The sequence below is a fragment of the Dipodomys spectabilis genome, unplaced genomic scaffold (genome assembly GCF_019054845.1).
Source record: "Dipodomys spectabilis isolate Male_0828 unplaced genomic scaffold, ASM1905484v1 ptg000262l, whole genome shotgun sequence".
NCBI classification, from domain to species: domain Eukaryota; kingdom Metazoa; phylum Chordata; class Mammalia; order Rodentia; family Heteromyidae; genus Dipodomys; species Dipodomys spectabilis.
In genome coordinates, this window is record NW_024870939.1 from 672,212 (window position 1) to 697,896 (window position 25,685).

Consider the following 25,685-nt stretch of genomic DNA (forward strand, 5'->3'; position numbering starts at 1 on the left):
CACTTGAGACAGGGCTCAACTTCCAGCTTTTTGGTAGTAAATTGGAAAAAAACTTTTCTGTCTGGGCTGTTTTTTTTTTTTTGTTTGTTTTTTTCTTTTTTGTCGGTTGTGGGCCTGAACTCTGGGCCTGGGCGCTGTCCCTCAGCTCTTCAGCTCAAGGCTAGCACGCTACCACTTGAGCCACAGTGTCACTTCCGGCTTTTTCTGCTTATATGGTGCTGAGGAATCGAACCCAGGGCCTCATGCATGCAAGGCAAGCACTCTACTACTGAGCCACCTTCCTAGCCCCTCTGGGCTGGTTTTGAACCATGATCCTCAGATCTCAGTCTCCTTACTAGCTAGCAATGTAGGCATAAACCACCAGTGCCTGACCTCAATATTGTTTGATGTTATTTTCTTTAAGGACACGTATTTTGAACATTTTTTCATGTGTTTGAGAAATGTTGATGTGGCTTCTTTGTCCATTTATTAATTAGGTACTGATTCTTTAGTGTTTTTATTTTTTTGAGCTCTTTGTATATTCTGCAAAGATCTTCTCCTGTTCTATAGACTATCCTTCTAGTTTAATGATCATTGCTTCTATTGTGAGAAGCTTTTTTTTTTTTTCCTTTTTTTTTCCAGGGCTGAGGACCGAACCCAGGGCCTTGCGTGCGCCGGGTGGGCGCCCTTCCACTGGGCTAAACCCCCAGCCCCCTGTGAGAAGCTTTTAAATTTGATGCAATCCCATTTGTCAATTCTCTTTCCTATTTGATGAACCCTTGAAATTCTATTTAGGAAGTTCCTTTATATTGATATTAGTTCTAATTTACTCCTTCTTGTAATAGTTTCAAAGTTTCTGGTGTCAACATGTTATATTATTATGTTGATTTTCAAAGTTTCAGCATAGTATTATATATGCTATTTGTATTACAATATATTAGTTATATGGGGGATTCACTGTGACATTTTTATACATATAATGTACCCCAATCAGATTTACCTCCTTTATCATTCTCTCTCATCCCTCCTTAAAAGAATTGGATAGGGGAGCTGGGAATGTGGCTTAGTGGTAGAGTGCTTGCCTAACATGCTTGAAGCACTGGGTTCGATTCTTCAGTACCACATAAACAGAAAAAAAACACAAGTGGCGCTGTGGCTCAGTGGTAGAGTGCTAGTCTTGAGCAAAAGAAGCTCAGGGACAGTGCCCAAGCACTGAGTTCAAGCCCCAGGACTGGCAAAAAAAAATGAATAAGTTCATTGTTTTGTTTTTATACCTCCATATAAAGTATTTAAACCATATTCACCCTTACTCATTCTGTTAACACTTTCTACACCCACTGGTACCCATTCCCCAACAGAGCTTGTTTTATTTTCATACCTTTACTTTTTCATTTTTTAGTATATATCAGTTGTACAAAAGAGTTTCACAAAGGTATTTCACACACAGAAACACAGACACACATCTTTTTTTTTTTTTTTGGTCCAGTCGTGGGGCCTGAACTCTGGGCCTGGGCGCTGTCCCTCAGTTCTTCAGCTCATGGTTAGCATTCTTGAGCCACAGTGCCACTCCCGGCTTTTTTCTTTTTGCTTATGGGGTGCTGAGGAATCGAACCCAGGGCCTCAGGCATGCAAGGCAAGCGCTCTACCACTGAGCCACCTTCCCAGCCCCCAGACACACATCTTTTTAAGGTTATTATGAATGGAATTGTTTTCCTGATTTATTTTCAGCCTGTTGATTGTTGTTGGTATATAGAAAATATACTGATTTTTGTGTTTTGATTTTGTATCCTGATACATTACTGAAAGCATTCATCAGGTCTAGGAGGGTCTTTTTGTTTTGGAGAATCTTTAGGGTCTGTTAAATAAAGAATCATATCTTCTGCAAATAAGGGTAATTTGACTTCATTCTTTCCTATTCAGAATCTCTTTGGCTAGGATTTTTATTTTAATTTTTTGTCAGTTGTGAGATTTGAACTCTTGTGCGCTTGTGCACTTTCCCTGAGCCCTTCAGTTCAAGGATAGCACTCTGCCACTTGAGCCACAGCTCCACTTCTGGCTTTCTGGTGATTAATTGGAAATAAGAGTCTCACAGACTTTCCTGTCTTGCCTGGCTTCAAACCACAATCCTCAGATCTCATGCTGAGTAGCTAGGAATACAGATGTAAGCCACTGGCACCTGGCTTTGGCTAGAATTTTTAGAATTATATTGAGTAAGAGTGCAGAGAGTAGACACCCTTATTTCCTTCCTGACTTTAGTTGAAATAATTTCATTTTTTTCCCAGTCTAGTATGATATTGTCTAAAGGTTTGTCACACATAGTCTATATTATGTTGAGGTACATTATTGTTTTCTTTTTTTTTTATCATAATAGGATGTTTAATTTTGTCAGAGCCTTTTTCTAGGTTAGTTAAGATGTTCATGTGATTTTTTCTTTGATATTGTTTATGCACTGTTTACATTTATTGATTTATATATGTTGAATTGTCTTTACATCCATGGAATGAATCCAACTTGATCAAGGTGTATAATTTTTTAATGTGTTGTTTAATTCTGGCTGCAAGAATTTTATTGAGAAATTTGCATGTATTTTTACCAGAGAGATTGGCTTCTGTCTTTTTTCATTATTTTATTTTATTTATTTTTTTGGGGGGGGGAGGGGGGTCTGGTCGTGGGTCCTGAACTCTGGGCCTGAGCGCTGTCCCTCAGCTCTTCAGCTCAAGGCTAGAGCTTTACCACTTGAGCCACAACGCCACTTCCGGCTTTTTTTTTTCCTGCTTATGTGATGCTGAGGAATTGAACCCAGGGCCTCAAGCATGCAAGGCAAGCGCTCTACCACTGAGCCACCTCCCCAGCCCTGGCTTCTGTCTTTATTGTATCCTTGTCTACTGGCTTGGTAGCATAATTTATCTTTCTATATATGGAAACATTTGTGGTATATTGGTACTAGTTTTTGTTAAATGTCTGATAGGATTTGGCAAGGAATCAGTTGTATCTTGTTTGTCTTTGTTGGGAGAATCTTTATTATTGCTTCAGTCTCAATGCTGGTTATGTATCTGTTTTATTGGTTTTTTTTTTGGGGGGGGGGGAAAGGGTCCGGTTGTGGGGCCTGAACTCTGGGCCTGGGCACTGTCCCTCAGCTCTTCAGCTCAAGGCTAGCGCTCTACCACTTGAGCCACAGCACCACTTCTGGCTTTTTTCTTTTTGCTTATGTGGTGCTGAGGAATCGCACCCAGGTCCTCATGCATGCAAGGCAAGCGCTGTACCACTGAGCCACCTTCCCAGCCCTGTTTTATTGGTTTATAGTTTCTTTGTTCAATTTTGGTAGCTCAAATACATCCAGAAACTTACCCATTCCTCCTACATTTTCCAGTGCATTTGAATATACATTATCAGAGTTTCATCATAACTCTGGATTTCATTGATATTTTGGGAGATACCTCTTTTTCTCATCCCTAATTTTATTCATTTGGGTCATTCCTTAACTTGTTTTGGTCAGATTGGCTAGCGAGTTTATCTTATTTATCTTTTTATTGAATCAACTTTTTTTTTCTTTCTATGTGCTAAGTTTGGGTTGTCTGGTTCTTGCTTATTAGGATTTTTGCACTATTTGAGATTTTTTTCTTTTCTAAATGTAGGTTTCTCATGGCCAAAAACTTACCTCTTATTATTACCTTTATTGTATCCAAAGGTTCTGGTAGATTGGACTTTCATTTTCATTAGATTCTAGAAAAATCTTTATTTCTCTCCTCATTTCTTCAATGACACTCTTATCATTCAACAATGTGTTGGCTGATGGCTCATGCCTATAATCCTAGCTACTCAGGAGGCTGAGAGCTGAGGATCACAGATCTAGCTCAGGCAGGAAAGTCCACATGAGACTCTTATCTCTTTTTTTTTTTGGGTCCGGTTGTGGGGCCTGAACTCTGGGCCTGGGCACTGTCCCTCAGCTCTTAGCTTAAGGCTAGTGCTCTACCACTTGAGCCACAGCGCCACTTCCAGCTTTTTTCTCTTTGCTTATGTGGTGCTGAGGAAACGAACCCAGGGCCTCAGGCATGCAAGGCAAGCGCTCTACCACGGAGCCACCTTCCCAGCCCTCTTATCTCCAATAAACTGCTAGAAAACCAGAAGTGGCTCTGTGGCTCAAGCAGTAGAGTGCTTGCCTTGAGCTGAAAAGCTGAGGGACAACGCTCAGGCCCAGAGTTCAAGCCCCATAACGACAAAAAGAAAGCCTGAACTGGAGGTGTGGCTCAATGGTAAAGTGTTAGTCTTGAGCAAAAAAGTTCAGGGACATCATCTAGGCTATGATTTCAAGCTTTAGGATCGGCATGGAGTGGAGCACGGGTGGTTCATGACTGTAATCCTAGCCATTCAGGAGGCTGAGATCTGAGGATCACAGTTCAAAGCTAGCCTGGGCAGGAAAGTCCGGGAGACTCTTACCTCCAATAAACTACCAGAAAACCAGAAATGGCTCTGTGGCTCAAGTGGTAGAGCACTAACCTTGAGCTAAAGAGCTGAGGGACAGTGCCCAGGCCCAGAGTTCAAGCCCCATGACTGACAAAAACAAAAAACAAAAACAAAAAAAGGAGGGGGGGGAGGTTGAGGTGGTATGAAAAAGTGGGCTGTGATAGGTACAAAAGTTCTGATTAGACAAAAGAATACGTGAAGGATAACCAGATGAAAAAAATGATCTGTTAAAATTACTAAATGTATAGGTGATGAAGAAGGATTGTAGACAGGGGAAGAGAGGAAGAAATTGTAAGTGAGGGAGCTATTTAATTTATAGATAGAAAGAAAGGGGAAGAGCAGTTAGAAAGATCAGGTTTAAGGCTGAATGTTGAAAAATGGATGTTAGACTGTAAGGAAAAGGGAGGAGAAAAAACTAAAAATGAAGCAAAAAAGAAGGAACAGAAATACTCAAATCAAATGTACAAGACTAACAATATCAATTAATAAAAAATTAAAATATATTGGTTGGTACTAGTAGCCCTTCTTAGGAATCTGAGATCTGTAAGATTACAGTTTGAAGGCAACTCCGGCATAAAAGTTCATAGGATTTAATCTCCAAAACAACCAGTATAAAGTATGCCTCAAGTGGTAAGAATGACAGCCAAGCAAGCTTGAGGCCCTGATACTGGCAAAAAATTAATATACAAAATGAAAATATGGAAGGAATTATGAAGATAGTGAAATCAAACAAACAAGGAGAGAGAGGGGAAGAAGAGAGAAAAAGTCAAAGTTCGAAGTTCTGTCCAGCAGGTGGCACTCCCTATAATGGCAAGTCCCTAGTGGGGGAAAAGGGCTTAAAGCTCTGTGTAGGATTCTGGATTTTAGTCTCTTAATCACCCTTCTCCATCTTACTCACTTTTCACTTGACATGTGGCTTTCCTTGAGTTTCTTGAAAACCTGGTTTGTACTAATCAGCCATTCCTTTCCTCGGCTACATTTACTGGTCTTCTCCCAGTTTCACTGCTTAGGTCCATGTTACTGTGGCAGTTCATAGATGTAGATGATACTGGAAGGGGTGTTCAATCACACATCAGTGATCTGATCTCAGAACCTACTACAAAGGTACATTAATGGGGAAAATCAACATGATATTGACATAAAGACATAAATACCAATGGAATAAAGCAGAGAACTAAAAAAATAAAAAAAATGAGGGAGAACTAGAAAAAAATAAATCTTTACATATGTGGTCAAATGGTTTTCAATAAGAATGGAAACCTCACTCAATGGGAAATATGTAGTCTTTTTAGTAAATGATGTTGAGAGAATTGGATCCATATGTATCTATGAAGTTGGAGCTTTACCTTAAACCATACATAAACAGAAACTTAATTCAAAATAGATCAAAGATCTAGACAAAAGAACTAAATGTATAAAACTCAGATTATTAGTGTATAGAAAAAGCACAATTTTTGTGTGATGATTCTTTCATCCTGCAACTTTGTTGAATTTGATTTTTAGTTCAGATAGGTGTGTGTGTGTGTGTGTGTGTGTGTGTGTGTGTGTATGTATATCTTTAGAAATTTCTGCATATCTTGCAGTTTGTAAATAGAGATCATTTTATTTCTTCCTTTCTAGTTTAGATGACTTTTACTGCTTTTTTTTACTCCTTTCTTTTCTTTTTTTGTGCTAATCCTGGGGCATGAACTCAGGGCCTGGGCACTATCCCTCAAGGCTAGTGCTCTACCATGTAAGTCATAGCTCTACTTCCATTGTTTTTGCTGGTTGGAGAAAAGAGTCTTATAGATTTCCTACCTAGACTGGCTTTAAACTGTGATCCTCAGATCTTAGCTCCCCCAATTCTCAGCTAGGATTTCAGGTATGAGCCACTGATATCTGGTGACTTTTATTTCATTTTCTTGCCTAGTTGCTCCGTAGTTAGTTATAGTGAGTTCCTGCTTCTCTAAGTAGCAAAAGTAGACATTCTTGGCTTGCTGATTGTAGTTCAAAAGCTTTCAACCATTCACTTTGGTATGATGCTGCCTGTGAGATTTTCATATGAGACTTGTATTATTTTGAGGCACTTTCTATTTCTCGTTTTTGAGTAGTTTTGTTCTGTAAGGTGATGAAATTTTTCAAGCATATTTTTGATCGAGATAATGCTATGTTTTTTCCTCTGATTTATCTTGTGAAGCTAGTATTTGTGTGAAACCAATGCTAGACAAAGAATACAAAAAATATAGAGCTAAATTTAGACCAGTCTCCTTCAGAAATAGATACACAAACATTTCTCAGCAAAATATTAGCCAATAGAATTTAACAATTTTTAAAGCCAAATCCACTTGGTTATTCCATGACCAAGTGTAATTTTTCCTGAGGGTTCAAGGTTAATTTAATATTTGAAAATTATGCCTTGTTCTGAATTGTATACCATGTTCATAAGGTAAAGAATAATCACTTTGGGGGCTGGGAAGGTGGCTCAGTGGTAAGAATGCTTGCCTTGCATGCATTAGGCCCTGGGTTCGATTCCTCAGCACCACATAAGCAGAAAAAGCCAGAAGTGGCACTGTGTCTCAAGTGGTAGAGCGCTAACCTTGAGCTGAAGAGCTCAGGGATGGTGCCCAGACCCAGAGTTCAGGCCCCGCGACCGACCAAAAAAAAAAAAAAGAATAATCACTTTGTTATATTAGAAAATGAAGTTGGTGGAAATTTAACACTTATTATCACAAAAAATCAGAAAATAAGGAGAAAATACTTTCTAACTTGACATCTATAAAAAGCTTACAGCTAACACCTTAATTGTAAAGTATTGGATAATTTTCATATGAAATCACAAACAAGAAAAGTGTTAGAAATCATAGCCTGTGCAATAAGATACAGAAAGAGAATGAAAGGCATATAAATCAGAAAGGAAAAATAAACATGAGCCTGTATGTAGAAGAATAATTGCTTTTGTAGAAAATTTCAAGAATCTATAATAGAACAATAAATTATAGTATATTCGAACAGGAGAATATTTCATACAAATCAATATAAACAATAAAAATGTAATCCTCGAGATGAATTTTGCAAACATATTGAGTGAAAGAAGCTACATATGAGAATACATGCTGCATAATTATATTTGAATGAAGCTAAAAGTAGAGATACTAAGTTAAATTGTTAAGAAATACAAGATTACATGGTAAAACTGTTAGTGTGAAGCAAGTCAGGATATTGGGCCTTTCAGTAGAAGGTGGGGATATTATTGACAAGGATCATATTGTAAAGTTTAATTTCTTGACCTATAAGGCAATTGTATAGGTATTTCCTTTGTTATGATTTATTAAGATATACATTTTTGTGTCTTTTTTTTAATATGTTTATCCATTTTCTCAAAGGTCTTTTCCTTTCCATTTTTCCTTCCATCTATCAAGATTTATCCCTACTGAAGGACTATTAGAAAATAACAGTAAAAAGAATTTATTGCTCACCAGAAATGCTACAATAGAATCATCTTACAAACTATTGAAAGCTGTCAAGCTGTTCTGTACTATATACCTAGTCATTTAAAAATGTACATCTCAGCTGGGTGCTGGTGGCTCATGCCTGTAATCCTAGCTATAGCTCAGGAGGTTGAGATCTGAGGATTGTGATTGGAAGTCAGCCCAGGTAGGAAAGTCCATGAGATTCTTATCTCCAATTAACCACCAGAAAATTGGAAGTGGCACTGTAGCTCTAAGTGGTAGAGTGCTAGCCTTGAGCAAAAGAGCTCAGGGAGAGCACCCAGGCCCTGATTTCAAGCCCCAGGACTGGCAAAATAAATAAACAATCAAATCCCACATATATATATATATATATATATATATATATATATATATATATATAATAGATATTTTATTATTTGGTTTAAATCCACTAAGACTAGTAAAGTCTAGAATATCTCCTAAAAAAAGATACCTTGTAATTGTTTAAAAGAATTAGGTGTAAATTTCTATATTTACTATAGATTTACTTCTTGCTTTACTATAGATTTATTTCTATATTTACAATAGATTTCTATATTTGCTACTGTATAAGTATAGCAAAGAATCCTTATTGTCAAAAACAAGGTACATATCAATGTTTTAGAAAAGAGAGAGCAAAAAGTTCAATGGATTTAATCATATATCCATCCAAGTTACTTAAGATCAACCAACTCATATAGGTAGAATGAGGAGCAATCTATACTATTTAACAGGGACAGGGGATGGCCATTGTGCTTTTTTTCCCATCTTCTATGTAGTCCATCCTAAAACAGTATATTGAAATAGTGTGTGAATAATTTTAAGGGTTTTACTGACCATATATAAAGAAGAGTTATGCATGATTCAGGAGGTTAGACAAATGAACCATAGTGGCTTTATTAACAATTGTTCAGGATAATTTGAGAGAAACATACACATTGAAGGATCTTTTGTATCTGTGGCCCTCAACCATTTAATGCCACTATTTTCTGAATTATCAACCGAAGAACTAACTGCTCCTTTACATCTTCGAGCATAATTTGGTGGACATGTTTAGAAGCATATTACCTTTGGTGGTGAATATTAGGGACAAGTAATGAAAGAAATGATATCACTGAAACCTCCTCTTGTAAACTAATGTATGCTAATACAAATAATAAAATTAAAAAGAAATATTGCGTCATCAAGAATTCTGAGGAATTAGAGGAAAGGAGAACATGGTCTTTAGTTGATTGCACACAAATGTGTACATTGCATCTGAATAACGAATTTAAGGAAATTTTCAAGAACTGTTTTAGCCAAAAGCAAGAGAGAGAAGCAGGTAAAATGATTACATTTAAGGAAGTGCCATTGTGGCTCAAAGAGGTAGAGCTTAGGCCTTGAGCAAAAAGACAGCACTCAGGCTTTGAGTTCAAGCCCCACAACTGACAAAAAAAAAGGTTACATTTAAGTTCTGTCTGGAATTTAAGTTGGGCTCTCAGTTGTCTAAGTAGACATGTACTTGAGGGACGCATCAATTTCAGTGCTTCAGTGCTGGCCTAGAACTTGCTCTTGCCCTGTCCCCCAGCCCCAGACTGCTGCTTCTTCTTCCTTCCCCCAAAAAGGAGAGGGGAAACACCATTAAGAGAGGTGATGAACCCTGAGTTAAGAAAATGGGACATGACTAATTTAAGGATTCTGGTTTGATATAATGTATTTCTGTATTAAATAATCCAGATAAATTTAACATAAAGAACTGTATTAAGACTGTTATACCTGAAAAGTCATACAAGCTTCCCTTTAGAAAGAACTTGTTGAGACATCTTTCATTAGAAAGGTTTTAGGATCAGCCAGGTGCTGGTGGTTCATGCCTGTAATCCTAGCTACTCAGAAGGCTGAGATCTGAGGATTGTGGTTTGAAGCTCATCTGGGCAGTAAAGTCCTTGAGACTCATATCTGCAATTAACCACCAGAAAACTGGAAGTGGCAATGTAGTTCAAAGTGGTAGAGGCATGCAAAAGAGCTCAGGGAAAAGAGCTTATTAGCACCGGAGCCTGGAGTTTAAGCCCTACAATGGAGCGAGAAAGGGAAGAAGGGAAGGAGGGAGGAGAGAGGGGAAAGGGAGGGAGAGAGGAGAGAGAGAGAGGAGAGGGAGGGAAGGAGGAGAAAGGAGAGAGAGATAAGGAAGGAAGGAAGGAGAAGAAAAAAGAAAAGAAAAGGAAAAAGGTTTTAGGGAGCTGGACATGCTGGTACTTACCTGTACTTACAGCACTTGGAAGGCAAAGGCAGGAAGTTTGTGAGTTTGAGATCAGCTTGGATTGTATAAGAAACCCAAAGCCGAGAGGTGCTGTCCCAAAAATCAAAACAAAAATGTTTTGACCATTGTCATGTCATATCAGTTATTGTTGAGCACTTCAATGATAGCCTGGACTTCATCCAATTCTGGTCACTATGCTTTACAGATGATGTAGATAAGCCTAGGAGCTTATAGAGGGTGGCCAAAACTATCAAAAACAAGGAAAACATCAGCCCTAAAATTGGTTTCGGCACTTTTCTAGAGCCCAGCCCAAATTAAAAGTTTTCAATAGCAGTACTATAAAAGACCACAAGATGGTGACAGAACTCTAAAATACCTTTTTAAAAAAAACATTTAGAAGAGATTAGAGATAGACGCTTGATGAAAAGGAGAAAAAGAAAGTTCAAGAGGGTATTTCATGCTCATGCCTATAATCCTAGCTACTCAGGAGGCTGAGATTAAGGATGTCAGTTCAAAGCCAGCCTGGGCAGGAAAGGTTATGAGACTCTTATCTCCAATAAACCACTCAGAAATCCAGAAGTGGTGCTGTGGCTCAAGTAGTAGAGCATCAGCCTTGAGCTGAAGAGCTCAGGGACAGTGCTTACTAAAGAGTTTAGAGGATTTATGGAGAAATCCTAGCTACTCAGGAGGCTGAGACTGAGGATCTCAGTTCAAAGCCAATAAACAACCAGAAAACTGGAAGTGGCCCTGTGGCTCAAGTAGTAGAGCACCAACCTTGAAGAGCTCAGGGACAGCGCCCAGGCCCAGAGTTCAAGCCCCACAACCTACAAAAAAAAAAAAAAAAAAGTGGAACATCTTCAGTGTTTCACAACAGGTTGGTAGTGCATTTATACTACGAATGTTATTCAAGCAGCTAAAAGAGGGTCAATATGGTTTACTTTTTGAAATAGCAATAATCAGAAAATAGGCTAATGTGTACATAGGGGTAAAGAAAGTTTCCGGTTTCATGTGTTTGTATGTTTTATCCCATTCCAGACATGAAATGATGGGGGTGTGAGGGTATACAATAAAGACTCAAACATTAGATGCTTTTCAATAATCTAAGAATTCAAAATAGCATCCCAACTAGTAGAACTACTCACATCAGGCAGGCACACACAACAACAGTATGGGACTAGAGCCTTGGCTATCAGCTTACTGGCACTCATTGAAGGGCACCCATTGTTGCAGCAGTAAGGGAACCTACGCAGGAGAAGACTCTTGGAGCTAGAGGAGAGGCAGGAGTTTGAAGCTTGGAGTCTTGCAGCTTGGATTTGAGCTCTTCTGCTGAAGCTTTTAAAGTCCCTCCAAGCCAATTTAGGGGTTTGTTTACTAGCTTATCTAAGCCACTTTAAGGATCTGTTTAGCTTGATAGATTATCAAAGCCACCAAATAGCCACCTTGGTGTTGGCTCTTTAGCACGTCCAAGCCACACCTGAACACCTTAGCATTTGCTCATTAGCTATGTGTTAAGTCTTTACCATGGATCCTGAGGGAAGTCTACTGATTCTTTTGGAAGTCTGTGGGGTGAGGCCATCTGGTCCTTGAAGAAATGAGTGAAGTGTGTGATGGGTGGAAATCAGCAAGTCCTCTGGGCTTGTTGATTGAGAGTGTGTCCCACGTTTGCTGATAACCAATTTGCACTATACCCTTGACCTGCTTGTTGGCTGTGAGCATGTTATGTTTTCATGAGTATAAAATAAGGCATGAAAGAAAACTCATCATAATTTTACTTTTGGTTGTTTGGGGTTCAAGGAGAGCTTATTGGCCTTTTCTTTGTTGCTTTGGCTTGTTGCCATAAGCAGGAATTTTGGTTTGAAGTGAATACACTTTCTTTCCCTCCCTCCTTCCCCTCTTCCCCTTCTCCTATCCCCTCCCTTCCTTCCTTTCCCCCCTCCCTTCCTCCCTTCCCTCTTTTCCTCCCCTCCCTCTCTCCCTCCCTTCCTCCTTCCTTCCTCTCTTTCTCTTTCTCTCTTTCCAGCAATAGATAATCATCCCTCACTATATCTCCGTTCACTTACTGCTACTTAATGGATTTTCACTTATCCCACGGGTCTCTGGAAAGTAACAATCCCCATAGGTGAGGGATCACTATGTATTAAAACAAAACAAAACACCCTTCAATACAGTGAAGCTGCAATAAATTAACAGGGATATAGCAAGAGAACAACTGTAATCCTAGCTGTTCAGAAGGCTGAGATCTGAGGATCAATGTTCAAAGCCATTTGTGGCAAGAAAGTTACAAGACTCTATCTCCTGTTAAGCACCCCACAGAAATGCCAAAAGTGGAGCTGTGGCTTTAGTGGTTGAGGGCTAGACTTGAACACAAAAGCTCAGGAACAGCTTCAGGCCCTGAGTTAAAGCCCCAGGACTAGCACACTAGTAGTTTAGCTTTTCTTGCACTTATTTTAATGTGAATGTAGTTGGCATACATAAAACTGATGTAGGAGTCTCCAGCTGGGTGGTGTGAATTATATGAGATCTGGGAGGCAGGGACTGTGAGTTTAAGTGTAGTGCTATAATAGAGTCACTTTGAGAAAATAAAGCACTGACGAAAAAACATTTTTTCTTCATTAACCTTGCATGCCCAACAGTACTCTACCAATTGAAGTACATCCCCAGACCTGATTTTTCTGACATTCGGAGTGGCCATGATCTACATCACATCATTGCTATAGGGGTTGGAGTGTGGGAGTACAAAGCAAGTGTTTAAGGGCTCACCCTCACCCCGTACTGGGCCTGAGGTTTGAACTCAGGGTGTGGTCTAGGCGCTGTCCTGAGCTTTTTTTGTTGTTGTTGTTCAAGGCTAGCACTCTACCATTTGAGCCACAGTTAAAAACTGCTATGCTCAGATCTCAGCCTCTTCAGTATCAAAGATTACAGGCGTGAGCCACTCGTGCCCTGTAAGGCCTTTTAAAATAAAACAAAACCTTCTCTATACCAAACACTTTCACTGCCATGCAAGTATTGCTTATTTTGATGTTATTGAAGGGAATAGGATCAGGGAAGACTGAAGAGAGGTGATGATTTCGAGCCTGATTTGGCTGGGCCCAGCACAAGCTTGTGATTTGGTTTAGGTCTACTGCAGGCTACTGGGCCCGCTCCGGCACTCGGACGCCCCCTTCCGGAAGCAGGCTGCTTCAGCTCTTTTCCATGCCCCGGGCGAGCGCCGAGCCGACAGTACGCAGGCGCCGAGATCAGACGATGGCTCGCTGGGCTGGAGGGGCGCGCATGCGTATAGCTCTGTGTAGGCGGTAGCTTCTTCGGCACGCGACTGGAGACGAGTGCTAAAACTGTGGGGCGCGAATGAGATACCGCTGTTAGTCGGTAGGCATAGGTAGGACCGCTGCATTGTGGGGAGCAGAGGGCCGAAAAGCCGGGGCCCGAGGTGTGGGGGTCCCCAGCCGTTCCCGGGAGGTCCCGACTATTGTATTTGTGTCGCAGCGGCGGCGCACAAGATGGCGGCGGGCAGCGGGCGAGGGCGGGAGGAGCTGGGGACCCCCGCGGTGGGAAGGGTAGCGGGGCGGCCCGCTCTGCTGTTCTGGGCCGTGCCGCCGTGAGGGCTGGTCGGGGCGCTCGCGTCCGGAGCTGAGACCTCGGGTCGGGAGGAGCCTCTGACGCCGCTGCACCGGGCTGGGGAGAGAGAGGAGCCCCGGCACGGCAGCCCCTTCCCCACCGGCGCGGGGCCCGCGGAGGCTGCAGGGCCTGTCAGCCCCGGAAGGGGGGCTGGGAGGGAGCGGCCGGGCCCTCAGGCCCCGAGGGGCGGCGGAGTTGGGGCCCAGCCCTTTGGCCCGCGACGTGGTGTCCGAAGCCTGGAGAGAAGAGCTTGTTTGTGTTTGGGCCGGGGAGTTCGGGGTGAGAGAACGTTGTGGTTCTGCTGCCTGGCGGGCCCGAGTTCCCGTGCCTACCTGCTGCGGGTAGGGGAGCGGCGGGGAACGTCACCTCTGGCGTGGGGCGGCCTCGGACGCCGCGGTGAGAACTATTTCCACTTTTCTTAGCGGAGTCCCCAATGCGGAACCTCAGTAGTTTGTTTGTGTGATTCTCAGCTTGGGGCCGCGTCCTGAGAGATAACTCCTAGTGTATAAAACCGCGTACTCGATTCCTTGACATTTGAAACAGATCTTTTGTTGTTTTGAACTAGCCGCAGAGGGGGCTGCGGACCGTGGCTTACATTTTGACAGAATTCGTTAATTGAGCTAGACCGTGAGGAGGGCCTTAAAACTATTTTTCTTAATCTTAAAAATGTTCTCTTAGACGAAAATTGAGGGCTAGGAATGGGAGAAGAAATACTTGTAATGGGAAGGAGTTCTGAAAAAAAAAAAAAATCACACAACTTTTCCTTGGATCCACTGGCTCGTGTTGATTCAGATTCTTTTCCTAATCACTTTTTGGAGTTGTGTATCTGAAATTTCGCTTTTCATGTTACAAAGGGCTAAGTTATTTTTCGAGGATGTTGTGTGTACTGATTAAGATTCACATTTTAAAATAACCTGGAAAAGAATCCACACACACAAACATGAATTTTAGGAGTTTACATAGAAAAATAAACTTGTATAATCACGTTGCTTCAAAATTGCTTTAAGTAATTTTTAATTATTAGACATTCTAAACTTAACGAGCTTATGCCTTTTTATGCAAAATTTGACAGCCTTTCTCGTGTATTTCACATTCATGTTTTTGCGAACTCGTTTTGAAAATGTGTATCGCCTTATATATTGGTTGCATTTAAGTTTTACGTATTTGTGTTTTGTATGGGATGTGTACAGTACAGCAGTAGTGTCCTGAAGTTCTCGTCCGTCATCACTTTATGGCTTTTTAGTACTTTTAAGGTGATCTCTGAAAATTTTGTTTTTATGTGGTGAAGAAAATGAGACACAGATAATTTAGTGGAAAATAGAATAGGCTCTGGAATTAGATCTGGATTTGAATTCCTGTTTTCTTTGTACTATATTTGTGACACTTTGGGTAAGTTATTGTAGTCTTTCTGATCTTTTGTCTTGTTCTCTGTAAGGTATTGATAATACAACTTGCGTGAATTTTTTTTGTGAATATTGAAACTGTGGGAAGTTTCTGTTCACTGGCACATAGCAGGTTCTAAGCAATTTTTAGCTATTAATTCATTTTAAACTTCACATTGATTAGGTAGCATCTTCTCCTGAAAAAGTATGGCCTTGGATAGCTTAAAGCTGGGTGTTGATGGCTCACACTTAAATCCTAGCCACTCGGAAGGCTGAGAGCTGAAGATCACAGTTTGAAGCCAGCCTGGGCAGGAAAGTGACATGTAACTACCAAAAAACTGGAAATAGAGCTGTGGCTCAAGTGGTAGAGTGCTCGCCCTGAGCAGAAAAAGGTCAGGGACAGCACCCAGGTCCTGAGTTCAAGCTCCAAAACCAGAAGACATACACAGCCTAAAAGAAATGTACATTAGTAGAATTTTACAGGTTGAAAGATCATCTTTCTTTCATTATTTTTCTGCTTCTATAAACTTTATACTTTTTGCATTTATCAAATATAATACAGTATTTACATGGTTATGTTAGCCTTTAAATATAAGTGGTAGTGGTATACATTACTGATGAATTCAGTAAACAGTTCCTAAAGTCAGGTCTCTAAATTATGCTCTTTCTACTGTGCCTTAATGTATATAGATATTACTTGAACAAATCTGTTCAAATTTTTAACAGAATGCTTTACATACTAAGAAACAGTGCAGCCAGTATGTGTTCTCAGTAATACAGGTCTGTTTTTGCAAAGTAACCATACTAATAAATGTCATTTGGAGGTCCTCTGAATTGAAAGCATATTTGTCTCAAGTAATTAATTTCTTGCTAATAAATCCTTACTTGTATCCAACTTGTTTATTAGATTTTTCGATGCTTTATTAAGTGTGTAATTTGTGATTGAAAAAGAAAGGAAAAATAATAAGAAAAATGAGAATAATGGAAAGAAAGAGTAATAAGAAGGCGAGGCATAGAAATAAAATCCATGGGTGTAATAATAATGAAGGTCAAGAATAACAGGTTTGGGATTGAAAGAACGGTCAGGGAATAGATGACAGATAGTTTTAAAGTACATTTATTTTCTTGGTGCTTGTGGTTATGTCTATTTTGAATTTTTTTTAACTCCTTAAAAACCAAATTCTAATTGTTACACTATACCTGTATTTTTTATACCTTTTTTGTCTTATTTCCACATTTTTCATTTTATTAAACTTTCATCTAGCTTTCTTGTCCATATTGAGTGAAAGTTGTCAACTTTTCTCTCTTGAATTTTTCATTATTTAAAAAATAGGTTTTTGTTTTTTGACTTTTTTTCCTTTAGATTTTTTTTAAAAACAGAGTCCTGCAGCTGGGTGCTGTTGGCTCCTGCCTGTAATCCTAGCTACTCAAGAGGCTCCTAGCCAGTTGTGGCTGGAAAGTCATGGAGACTCTTATCTCCAATAAATCACTCAGAAAAAAGCCTGAAGTCACTCTGTGGCTCAAGTGATAGAGTGCTAGCCTGGAGCAAAAAGAAACTCAGGGACAGGCTCTGAGTTCAAGCTCTAAGACAGGCATTAAAAAACAAACAAAACCCAACCAAAACAGGATCTTGCTTTGTAGTTTAGGCTGGCCTCAAACTTGAAATTTTCCCAAGTACTGGATTTAGGTGTGTGTGGCTTAATTTTTTTTTTTAATGGAAGATCTAAAATACATTACAATTCTATAACAATTGACCCACATACTTAACCACTCAGTTTCTTTCACTAATTAGAAACATGTCAGTCTTAATTTTGTCTTATCTCTACCCTCCACCCTATTTTTAAGTAGATGGCATCTTAGTTGTATTAATATATAGCTCAAAATTTTCTCAAATATTTAGGAAAAAACATTTTTGTAAAAATGGTCATAAATAACTGTTAATGACCAGTAATGGCTAATAATTCTTAATATCAAATATGCACAGTAGTAAAATTCTTGCAGTTGTATCTCATATACTACACATGTGTATATATGTATATATGTAAAATTTGCTGGAGTCAGTATCCAAGTAAGATGTATAATTGGAACAAATTTTTAAATTGTTTGCCGTTCAGTTGTTTGACATATCTCTCAAGTCTTTATAAGCTCCCTGCCTACATTTTCTTATTTATTGTGAAAACACTTACATTTTATACATTAAATAAAATATAAATAATGCTTTGCTTCATCAGCATCTGAATCATTGAATTTTGATATGACTTTAAAGTGTTTTCAGTAGTTGTTCTCAGTTTGGCACTACTGAAAAAAATGATGAAAGTAGTGAACTAATTTCTATTTCTAATATATTGTAAATTTAAAAATTACTCATATCTTAATAAAAGGAGCAAATACCTACCTGCTTCTTAAGTAAAACATTTTATCTTCTTACCTAACATTTTAAGCACCTGTTATAAGTTCTAATGACATTCTGAGTGAGTACTGTTTTTATATTCATTTTCAAATGATGAAATGTGCTTGCGTTGATCTGTTTGCTTAGGGTCACACAGTTAGTAAGCAGCAGAACTAGAATTGAAACACTGAATATAGGGTCAGAGTTAAACATTTTGCTATATTACCTCTACCGTTGAGTTACTTAAATGTTAAATTTTGCTTATGGGAGTAAACCAGTTTTGTATGAAATCATTCACTGGCACCCCTCCTAGCAGGGTGGATATGTTCAAATCAGTGGAAATTTCCCCAAAGATTATATTATGGGTTTCGTAATGGGGATGACTAATCTTAAGTAGTTAGAGATGGTACATGATGTAGAAAAGTAAGGGCCAAATCCAAAAATGTGTTTGGGGCTGATGCTGTTTATTATATTGCCAAATTTTCTGTCTTTTGTTACACTTGTTTAAATATCTTTCACTTAGTATGCAATTAAGTTCTTGTCTAGTGGGTTTTTTTTTTTGGGGGGGGGGTCCGGTTGTGGGGCCTGAACTCTGGGCCTGGGCGCTGTCCCTCAACAATTCAGCTCAAGGCTAGCGCTCTACCACTTGAGCCACAGCGCCACTTCCGGCTTTTTTCTTTTTGCTTATGTGGTGCTGAGGAATTGAACCCAGGGCCTCATGCATGCAAGGCAAGCGCTCTACCACTGAGCCACCTTCCCAGCCCCTTGTTTAGTATTGTACATACTGGTTGGGCCATTCAGGTCTTTTGAATGAATTTAAGCTCTGAGTGCTAACAGGAATCAATTCTCTCCCTCTTTTCTTACACACAAACAAACTTTTTATGATTTGATAGTAAGTTGTAGATAAATGAGACCATTCATCTCCAAATACTTTAGTGTATATTTCCCAAGAATAGAATGTTTTATAGTGCAGTTATCAATCTGACATGGATAAAATTGCTTTTATTCTAGTTTTGTCATTTCACCTATACTGTCCTTCATCACAGCCCCCCCACCGTCAGCACAGGATCAGTTTAGGATTAGATACTGCATTTAGTTGTCACATCTCTTTTGTCTTTCTGATTCTGAAACATACCTATAACTGTCCTTTTGTAAAGTTGACATTTTGAAGAGTGTAGTCTGCTTTGCTCTTTCTTGAGAGAACAGTTTTTTGTTTGTATGATATTTCCTCGATTAAGATTCAGATTATGCATCTCTGGGCAGAAAAATCACATGGTATGTTTTTACAGTATCAAATCAGGAAGATCATGATGTCTCATGAGCCCCTTACCAGTTATACTATGTTTAGTGATATGTTTGGTTAAAGTGTTTTCTGTGGGACAGCTCTTTTAAGACCAAAATATCCTCTCATCATTTTCCTGAGTTTTAGCTTGTAACAACTCATGATTTTTCCCTGAGCCATTCTTGACTGATAGTTTTTAAGTGATACTCAGCACTCAGTAAGGGCCTTCCCTTCTCCATTTATTAAAATTTTTTGTATGTAATGGACTCCTGGACTGTTGGGTACTTTATAATTTTATTAGTGTTAGGGTCTTGCTTTCTATGTTTATATTTATATGTCTTCTACAATAAGAGCCCTGGATTACAACATCATCAAATGCTCAATTCTGCAGTAATATAGCTAAAATAGTTTTGAAATTCCTTTGTTTATATTAGTACCAAAACCCCCAAACCTACTAAAAGGAGCTCTATCAAAATTGAGTATATAAACTGCATATAGATTTCATAAATTATGTAGATTAGTTTTCTTTTTCCCCACTAATTGTGTTGGGATATTCTCACCCTTGATTTATTTATGAAAAACATTTATTGTTGACTTGGTTTTAGAGGTCAAAGCCACATAATGTCTATTCCATGAAATATTCCCATATCCTTTATATACTTACTGTACATAACCCCTTAAAGGTAACTAGCTTCATTATATATTCTCTTTTTGTATCTTGTAAAGACTTTAGGAGTTTTGGCACTTATATAACACATTCAGATTAGATTTGTTTACTTAAAGATTTTGAAACCTACTTTAGGCATTGGGGAACATATTTGGGTCCAGTGCCTTCAAAATGTGATAACCAAATTTGACAAGGAGGGCAAAGATGCACTTAGAACTGGATGTTGAATGTCATCAATAATTGTATTTACCTCATGGTCCTATTGTTTATTGTGCCTTTATTTTAAGAGCTTATTTTCTTAGTAAAGTAGTATATATGGTTTTTATAAACATTCACCACTTTTTATGTTTCTACTTCAAAAAACATCACATGGATGATATATTCCAACTTGAGTTGGGTAGTTTTTCTCAAACTAAGTCTGTTGAATTTATTATGAGTGGCAAGGTAGGCAGAACTACCACTGCATATATTTAGGAGAGCATCATTTACAATTAATATAATATTCTGCTGTAGAAACTCAAGTATGTACTGCACATAAAATTTTTAAATGTGTGATTTGTCTTTCAAAAATTTGCTTTAAAATAATATTAAATTGTTGCTACTTGAAGTTTTTAATGCCTGGTTCTTAAAAAGTGATCAGTTCTTTTCATTAACATTTGTCTTTCATTTTCTTCAAATATAAAGTCATATTCATCCATCCTTTTTAAGTATCAGTAATGTTTATAATTCTTTTATCATAGAAAGTAGTGTTTTTAATTGTTTTCACTTTCTTTAACCATTTCCTTCAAAGTATAACATTTTTGTATTTTAAAATCTATGTATTCTCTACATTCATGATACCTTAATTGTGACTTACATATCTTTTGTGAGATAAGAAAGAACAAATTCAATGGGTTGAGTGGATCTATGTTGTAGGAAAGATAAACAAATTGTCAGACTGAGGAAAACAATGTATTTTAGCTTTTGTGATTGAAGAATTAAACTCTTGAGTTAACTGATCATTTTAATAATTATGTTCCTTAATGAAAGTAAGTGAAGTTGTATATTCAGACACAGTGCTCCAAAAGCAGCATCAAATAAAATGTGTATATATGACTAGAAGATTAAAATGATATAAAGTTAAACTGATAATTCTCTTCTTGGTAAATTAAAAAAAATATTTTCTGCATGTTATAAGGGTAACTTTTCTCTTTGTGGGGGAAGATAAAATAACTAGAAAAAGTGCTGAATATGATCAAAGTACATTATGAACATATGAGAAAATATAATGAAGCATATGATTTTGTACAATTACTATATGCTAATAAAGCTATGAAAATGTTATGAAATAAATTTAAATGTTATATGTATTGACTATCACATGAAAAGAACACAAAGGCAGATGTAGGTTCTGTTGTGATTTTGCTGTTAGATGTTTTTATAAGATGTTACTTCTTTGTAAACTGAATTCCTTTTGCTCTTTGGGTTGATATGGGAGCTCAAATGAGATAACTGTTAAGTACTTTATTAATCAGGGAAACCCTTCTTGCTTGCATCAGAAACGTACTTTCTGCTATTTGTTTTTAAAAGAATGATTATTGACACACTGAATTTTTTAGTTTTTAAAAGGACACTGAAGAGAATTTTAAATTGCTATTTAACAAAATAAAATAGTTCAAATGTTTTGTGACCATTAAGTGTCCTGGTTTTGAAAAATATTATATGTGGAAAAATGTAAGTTGAAAATAGTACATGGGCTAGGGATATAGTTCAGTGCTACAGTTCTTACCTAGCATAATTGAGGCCCTTTGTTTAATTATTGGCTTCCCTTAAAAAGAAAAATCTGGGTACCAGTGGCTCATGGCTGTAATCCTAGATATTTGAGTAGCTGAGATCAGGAGGACCATAGTTTGAGGACAGCCTTGCAGAAAAGTTCATGACACGTTTTTCAACTGATGGTTGAAATCGTGGTTGTATGCCTCTCATCCTAGCTATTTGGGAAACGGGAGGATTACAGTTTCAGGCTAGGTAGGGCAGAAAAGTTGCAAGGTTCCATTGTAATGGAAAGAAGATAGGTATAGTGATGAACACCAGTCAGCTACAATGGGAAGCCTGAGATATAAAATAGGTGGCTTGTGGTCTAAGTGTCTAAGCTGAGCAGGAAGCATCTCCAAATGACTAGCATCTCCAAAGGACTAGAGACATCACTCAGTCGTATGCCTAGTAAGCATGAGGCCCCGAGTTCATACACCAGTATTGCCAAAACAAAACCCCCCAAAATAGGCACAAATGACAGTTGTAATTTCATACAATGAAGTTTGTAAATCCTACCCTCTCCAACCACATGCACACACACATGCACAAAATAAGACAATATATCATGGTATTATTTTACTCTTGATCATAGGTTTATTTATATTTGAAGTAGCTGGCCTATTTTGTCTACACAAAGTATTTTGAGCCTGTGCTCAGGTAATTCTGAACAATGATACCCAAACTGACTGTACAAAATGAAGCGTTCATTTATAATGTTGATATATATGTATATTAGTACATGTTTATTAAACATTAATATTTTTGACATTAACATTTTTCACACTAAAGTATTTGAAAAGAACATTTATATGAGCACAAAAACATGTTAGTAAATTCACTTGGCTTTGGTGGTCAAGGAAGGTTTGCTGGAGACTGATCTTGTAGATGAATAAAATTAGCATTCAAGGGTTTTTGTTTTTGTTTTTTAAACGGGGAAATAAAAAGGAATAGGAAGGGAAGAATATAGGCAAAAGCCTAGCTGGAGTAAGTGTCTGGTAGAACTAGCAAAATAGAGATTGGCTCCGGTGCTTGATTAAGAAATAAAGGGAATGAGATACTCTTGTCTTTGAACAAGAGTGTTGTGAGAAAAATGTTCTTTTACAAAAATTATGTTGGCAACACGAAAAAAGGTTGGAAGGGGGAATGTTAATCCGATGATGCTTATTTCCTAACTAAATAACATTTCACTAGTATGAATAAAGAAAGCATATGTGCACACACACACACACACATATACACACAAAATTGTTGCTTGAACTAGTGAGAGAGAGGTAATCAGCAGATAAGATCCACAGTATTTCTGTTAGGAGACACAGTGTCTTAAGACCTCCTATTGCTGTTAGGCATAAAATAATGACTTGATCAAAAGGCATAATGCACGGGGTCCATATGTATAATACGTGCTTTTCTAAAAAAAAAAATAAAAAAATAAAAAAGGAAGGTGGGTCTGTGGTTGCTGACCTTGGTCCTGAATGGTAGTTAAAGTACTACTTGTAGAAGTTGCTTGGATAGGGCTGGGAAGGTGGCTCAGTGGTAGAGTGCTTGCCTTGCATGCATGAGGCCCTGGGTTCAATTCTTCAGCACCACATAACAGAAAAAAAACTGGAAGTGGCCTTGAGGCTCAAGTGGTAGAGTGCTAGCCTTGAGCTGAAGAGCCAAGGGACAGCGCCCAGGCCCAGAGTTCAGGCCATGACCGACCAAAAATAAAAAGAAGTTGCTTGGATTGGATTTGTGCAGCACTTTGCAGAATGGTCTGCAAAGTGCTAACAGTGTCTAGAAACTAACACACTCTTGCTAACATCTGTTAGCTAAGAAGGGAAATTGGTTCTGTTACATATATTGTTGTCTATTACAACCACTTCCGTGCTGTTGTATTTGATTTGTTAGACTCTAGTAAAGTTACTGGCAACAAATTTTATCTTGCAAGAAACAATTGTCTAATAGTAATGTAAGTATGTTTTAATTGCCATATAGTATTATATAAAAACGAAGGCTGATTCACAGGAAGAAACTATCTTACCAAATGAATCTTTTTTCTTTTCTTTTTCTTTTTGTCGGTCCTGGGGCTTGAACTCTGGGCCTGGGCGCTGTCCCTCAGCTCTTCTGCTTAGGGCAGGTGCTCTACCACTTGAGCCACTGCGCTACGTCCAGTTTTCTGGTGGTTAATTGGAGATAAGAGTCTCAGGACTTTCCTGCCCAGGCTGGCTTTGAACTGTGATCCTCAGATCTTAGCTTCCATATAGCTAGGATTACATACATGAGTCACCGGTACCTGGCTGCAAATGAATCTTATAAAACTTTGAAGTTACATTTCTTTCTTTCACTTGTTTGTCTGATTATATACAAATCAGTTGTGTGTGCATATCTAAAATATTTTAATACCTTCATCTTTTTTTTTCAGTATTAAAGCATGAAATAAATCCTCAGTGTTTCAAGATTATTTAAAAGGACTTGTAATCACAACTCAGCACCTAGGACAGCACCCAGTGCAACACAATATACATGAACTCTGGCTTGAGGTTTGGGGGTTTGTGTTATGAATTTGGGAGTTAAAAGAAGAGAAAGTTTTAGGGAAAATTTAAAATCCTTATAAGCCCTTACTCTAAAAGTGTATGAAATACAGAATGGTTTCATGGCTTGATTTCAAAATGTTTTACACTGGCTGTAGAACCCACATCATGAAGTAGTTTGAATTAAAATGATCTAATATTTGTGTTTTAACTTTCAGCTTTGTGTTATTCTTGGAAAATTTCGCACCACTTGTGAATTCCTTGAACCTGGGCATTGCAAACCCACTTCTGTTGGGCCCATCTCCTTTGCACTTTGCTCAGATTAAGACTCAGTTGGCGCTTCAGCAGCTGAATGCCGTTGCCTCACATGGTTCAACACCACCTTATACTTTATTAAATCAGGCATTCTTGAAAGTAGCCATGTCCAGACCCAGGTTTAATCCTCGAGGAAACTTTCCACTTCAAAGGCCACGAGCACCTAACCCTTCTGGGATGAGGCCTCCAGGACCATTTATGAGACCTGGATCTATGGGTCTACCAAGATTTTACCCACCAGGGAGAGCCCGTGGAATTCCACACAGATTTGCTGGCCATGAATCTTACCAGAACATGGGACCACAGAGAATGAATGTTCAGGTAACTCAACACCGAACTGATCCAAGATTGACCAAAGAAAAATTGGATTTTCATGAAGCACAACAAAAGAAGGGAAAGCCTCATGGTAGCCGGTGGGATGATGAGTCTCACATATCGCCTTCAGTGGGAGTGAAACAGAGTTCTATAACACAGGTTACAGAGCAGAGTCCCAAAGTACAGAGCCGTTATACAAAAGAGAGTGCCTCAAGTATCTTAGCAAGTTTTGGATTATCTAATGAAGATCTAGAAGAACTTAGTCGCTATCCTGATGAACAGCTAACTCCTGAAAATATGCCATTAATTTTAAGGGATATAAGAATGCGAAAAATGGGGCGCCGATTACCTAATTTACCCTCTCACAGCAGGAATAAAGAAATGCTCGGTAGTGAAACAGTTTCAAGTAATGTGATTGATTATGGGCACGCAAGCAAATATGGCTACACAGAAGATCCACTTGAAGTACGTATTTATGATCCTGAAATTCCAACTGATGAGGTCAAGAATGAATTTCGGTCACAGCAGAACATTTCTTCATCTGTTCCTACTCCAAATGTTATATGTAATTCTATGTTTCCTGTTGAAGATGTATTTCGCCAGATGGACTTCCCCAGTGAGTCCTCCAATAATCAATCATTTTTCCCAGTTGAGAGTGGAACCAAGATGTCAGGCTTACATATTTCAGGACAGTCAGTCCTTGAACCTGTAAAATCCATCAGCCAACCCATTAGCCAAACAGGTAGTCAGACAATGAGTCAGTCTCTGATTCCTCCATCTATGAATCAGCAACCTTTTTCATCTGAAATAATTTCAGCTGTAAACCAGCAAGAACGGATCACACATAAACCTGTGATTAATTCAGCTACTGTACATGTTGGATCAAGAGGAAGTAAAAAGAATTACCAGTCTGAGACTGACATTCCCATTCGGTCTCCCTTTGGGATTGTTAAAGCATCATGGCTACCAAAGTTTTCACATGCTGATGCTCAGAAGATGAAGAGACTTCCAACCCCTTCAATGATGAATGATTACTATGCAGCATCTCCAAGAATATTTCCACATTTGTGTTCTCTGTGTAACGTAGAATGTAGTCATTTAAAGGTGAGTGTTTTTAAAGATCACTGTATGCTGCTCAGCGCCCACGTTTTCTCTAAATTCTGAAATGTATGCTGGTGTTAAAGAGACATTAAGGAAATGACAGAAATTAAGTGTTTTCATTGCAAATCTTCATGTTTAATTGAAATCTTAAGAAGCTATGACCTTATTA

The 25,685-nt window shown here is 38.5% G+C and overlaps 1 protein-coding gene across 2 annotated transcripts in view; it reads left to right on the top strand.

The window, feature by feature from the left end:
* Positions 1-13,415: 13,415 nt before the first annotated feature.
* Znf638 (zinc finger protein 638) overlaps positions 13,416-25,685 on the top strand; it is a 78,110-nt gene continuing 65,840 nt past the window's right edge. For both annotated transcript variants that reach the window (XM_042699800.1, XM_042699801.1), the window contains exons 1-2: positions 13,416-13,522; positions 24,004-25,519. In XM_042699800.1, coding sequence (XP_042555734.1) covers positions 24,206-25,519 — 1,314 coding nt within the window. In that variant the 5' untranslated portion in view covers positions 13,416-13,522; positions 24,004-24,205. The remainder of the gene's footprint in view (positions 13,523-24,003; positions 25,520-25,685) is intronic.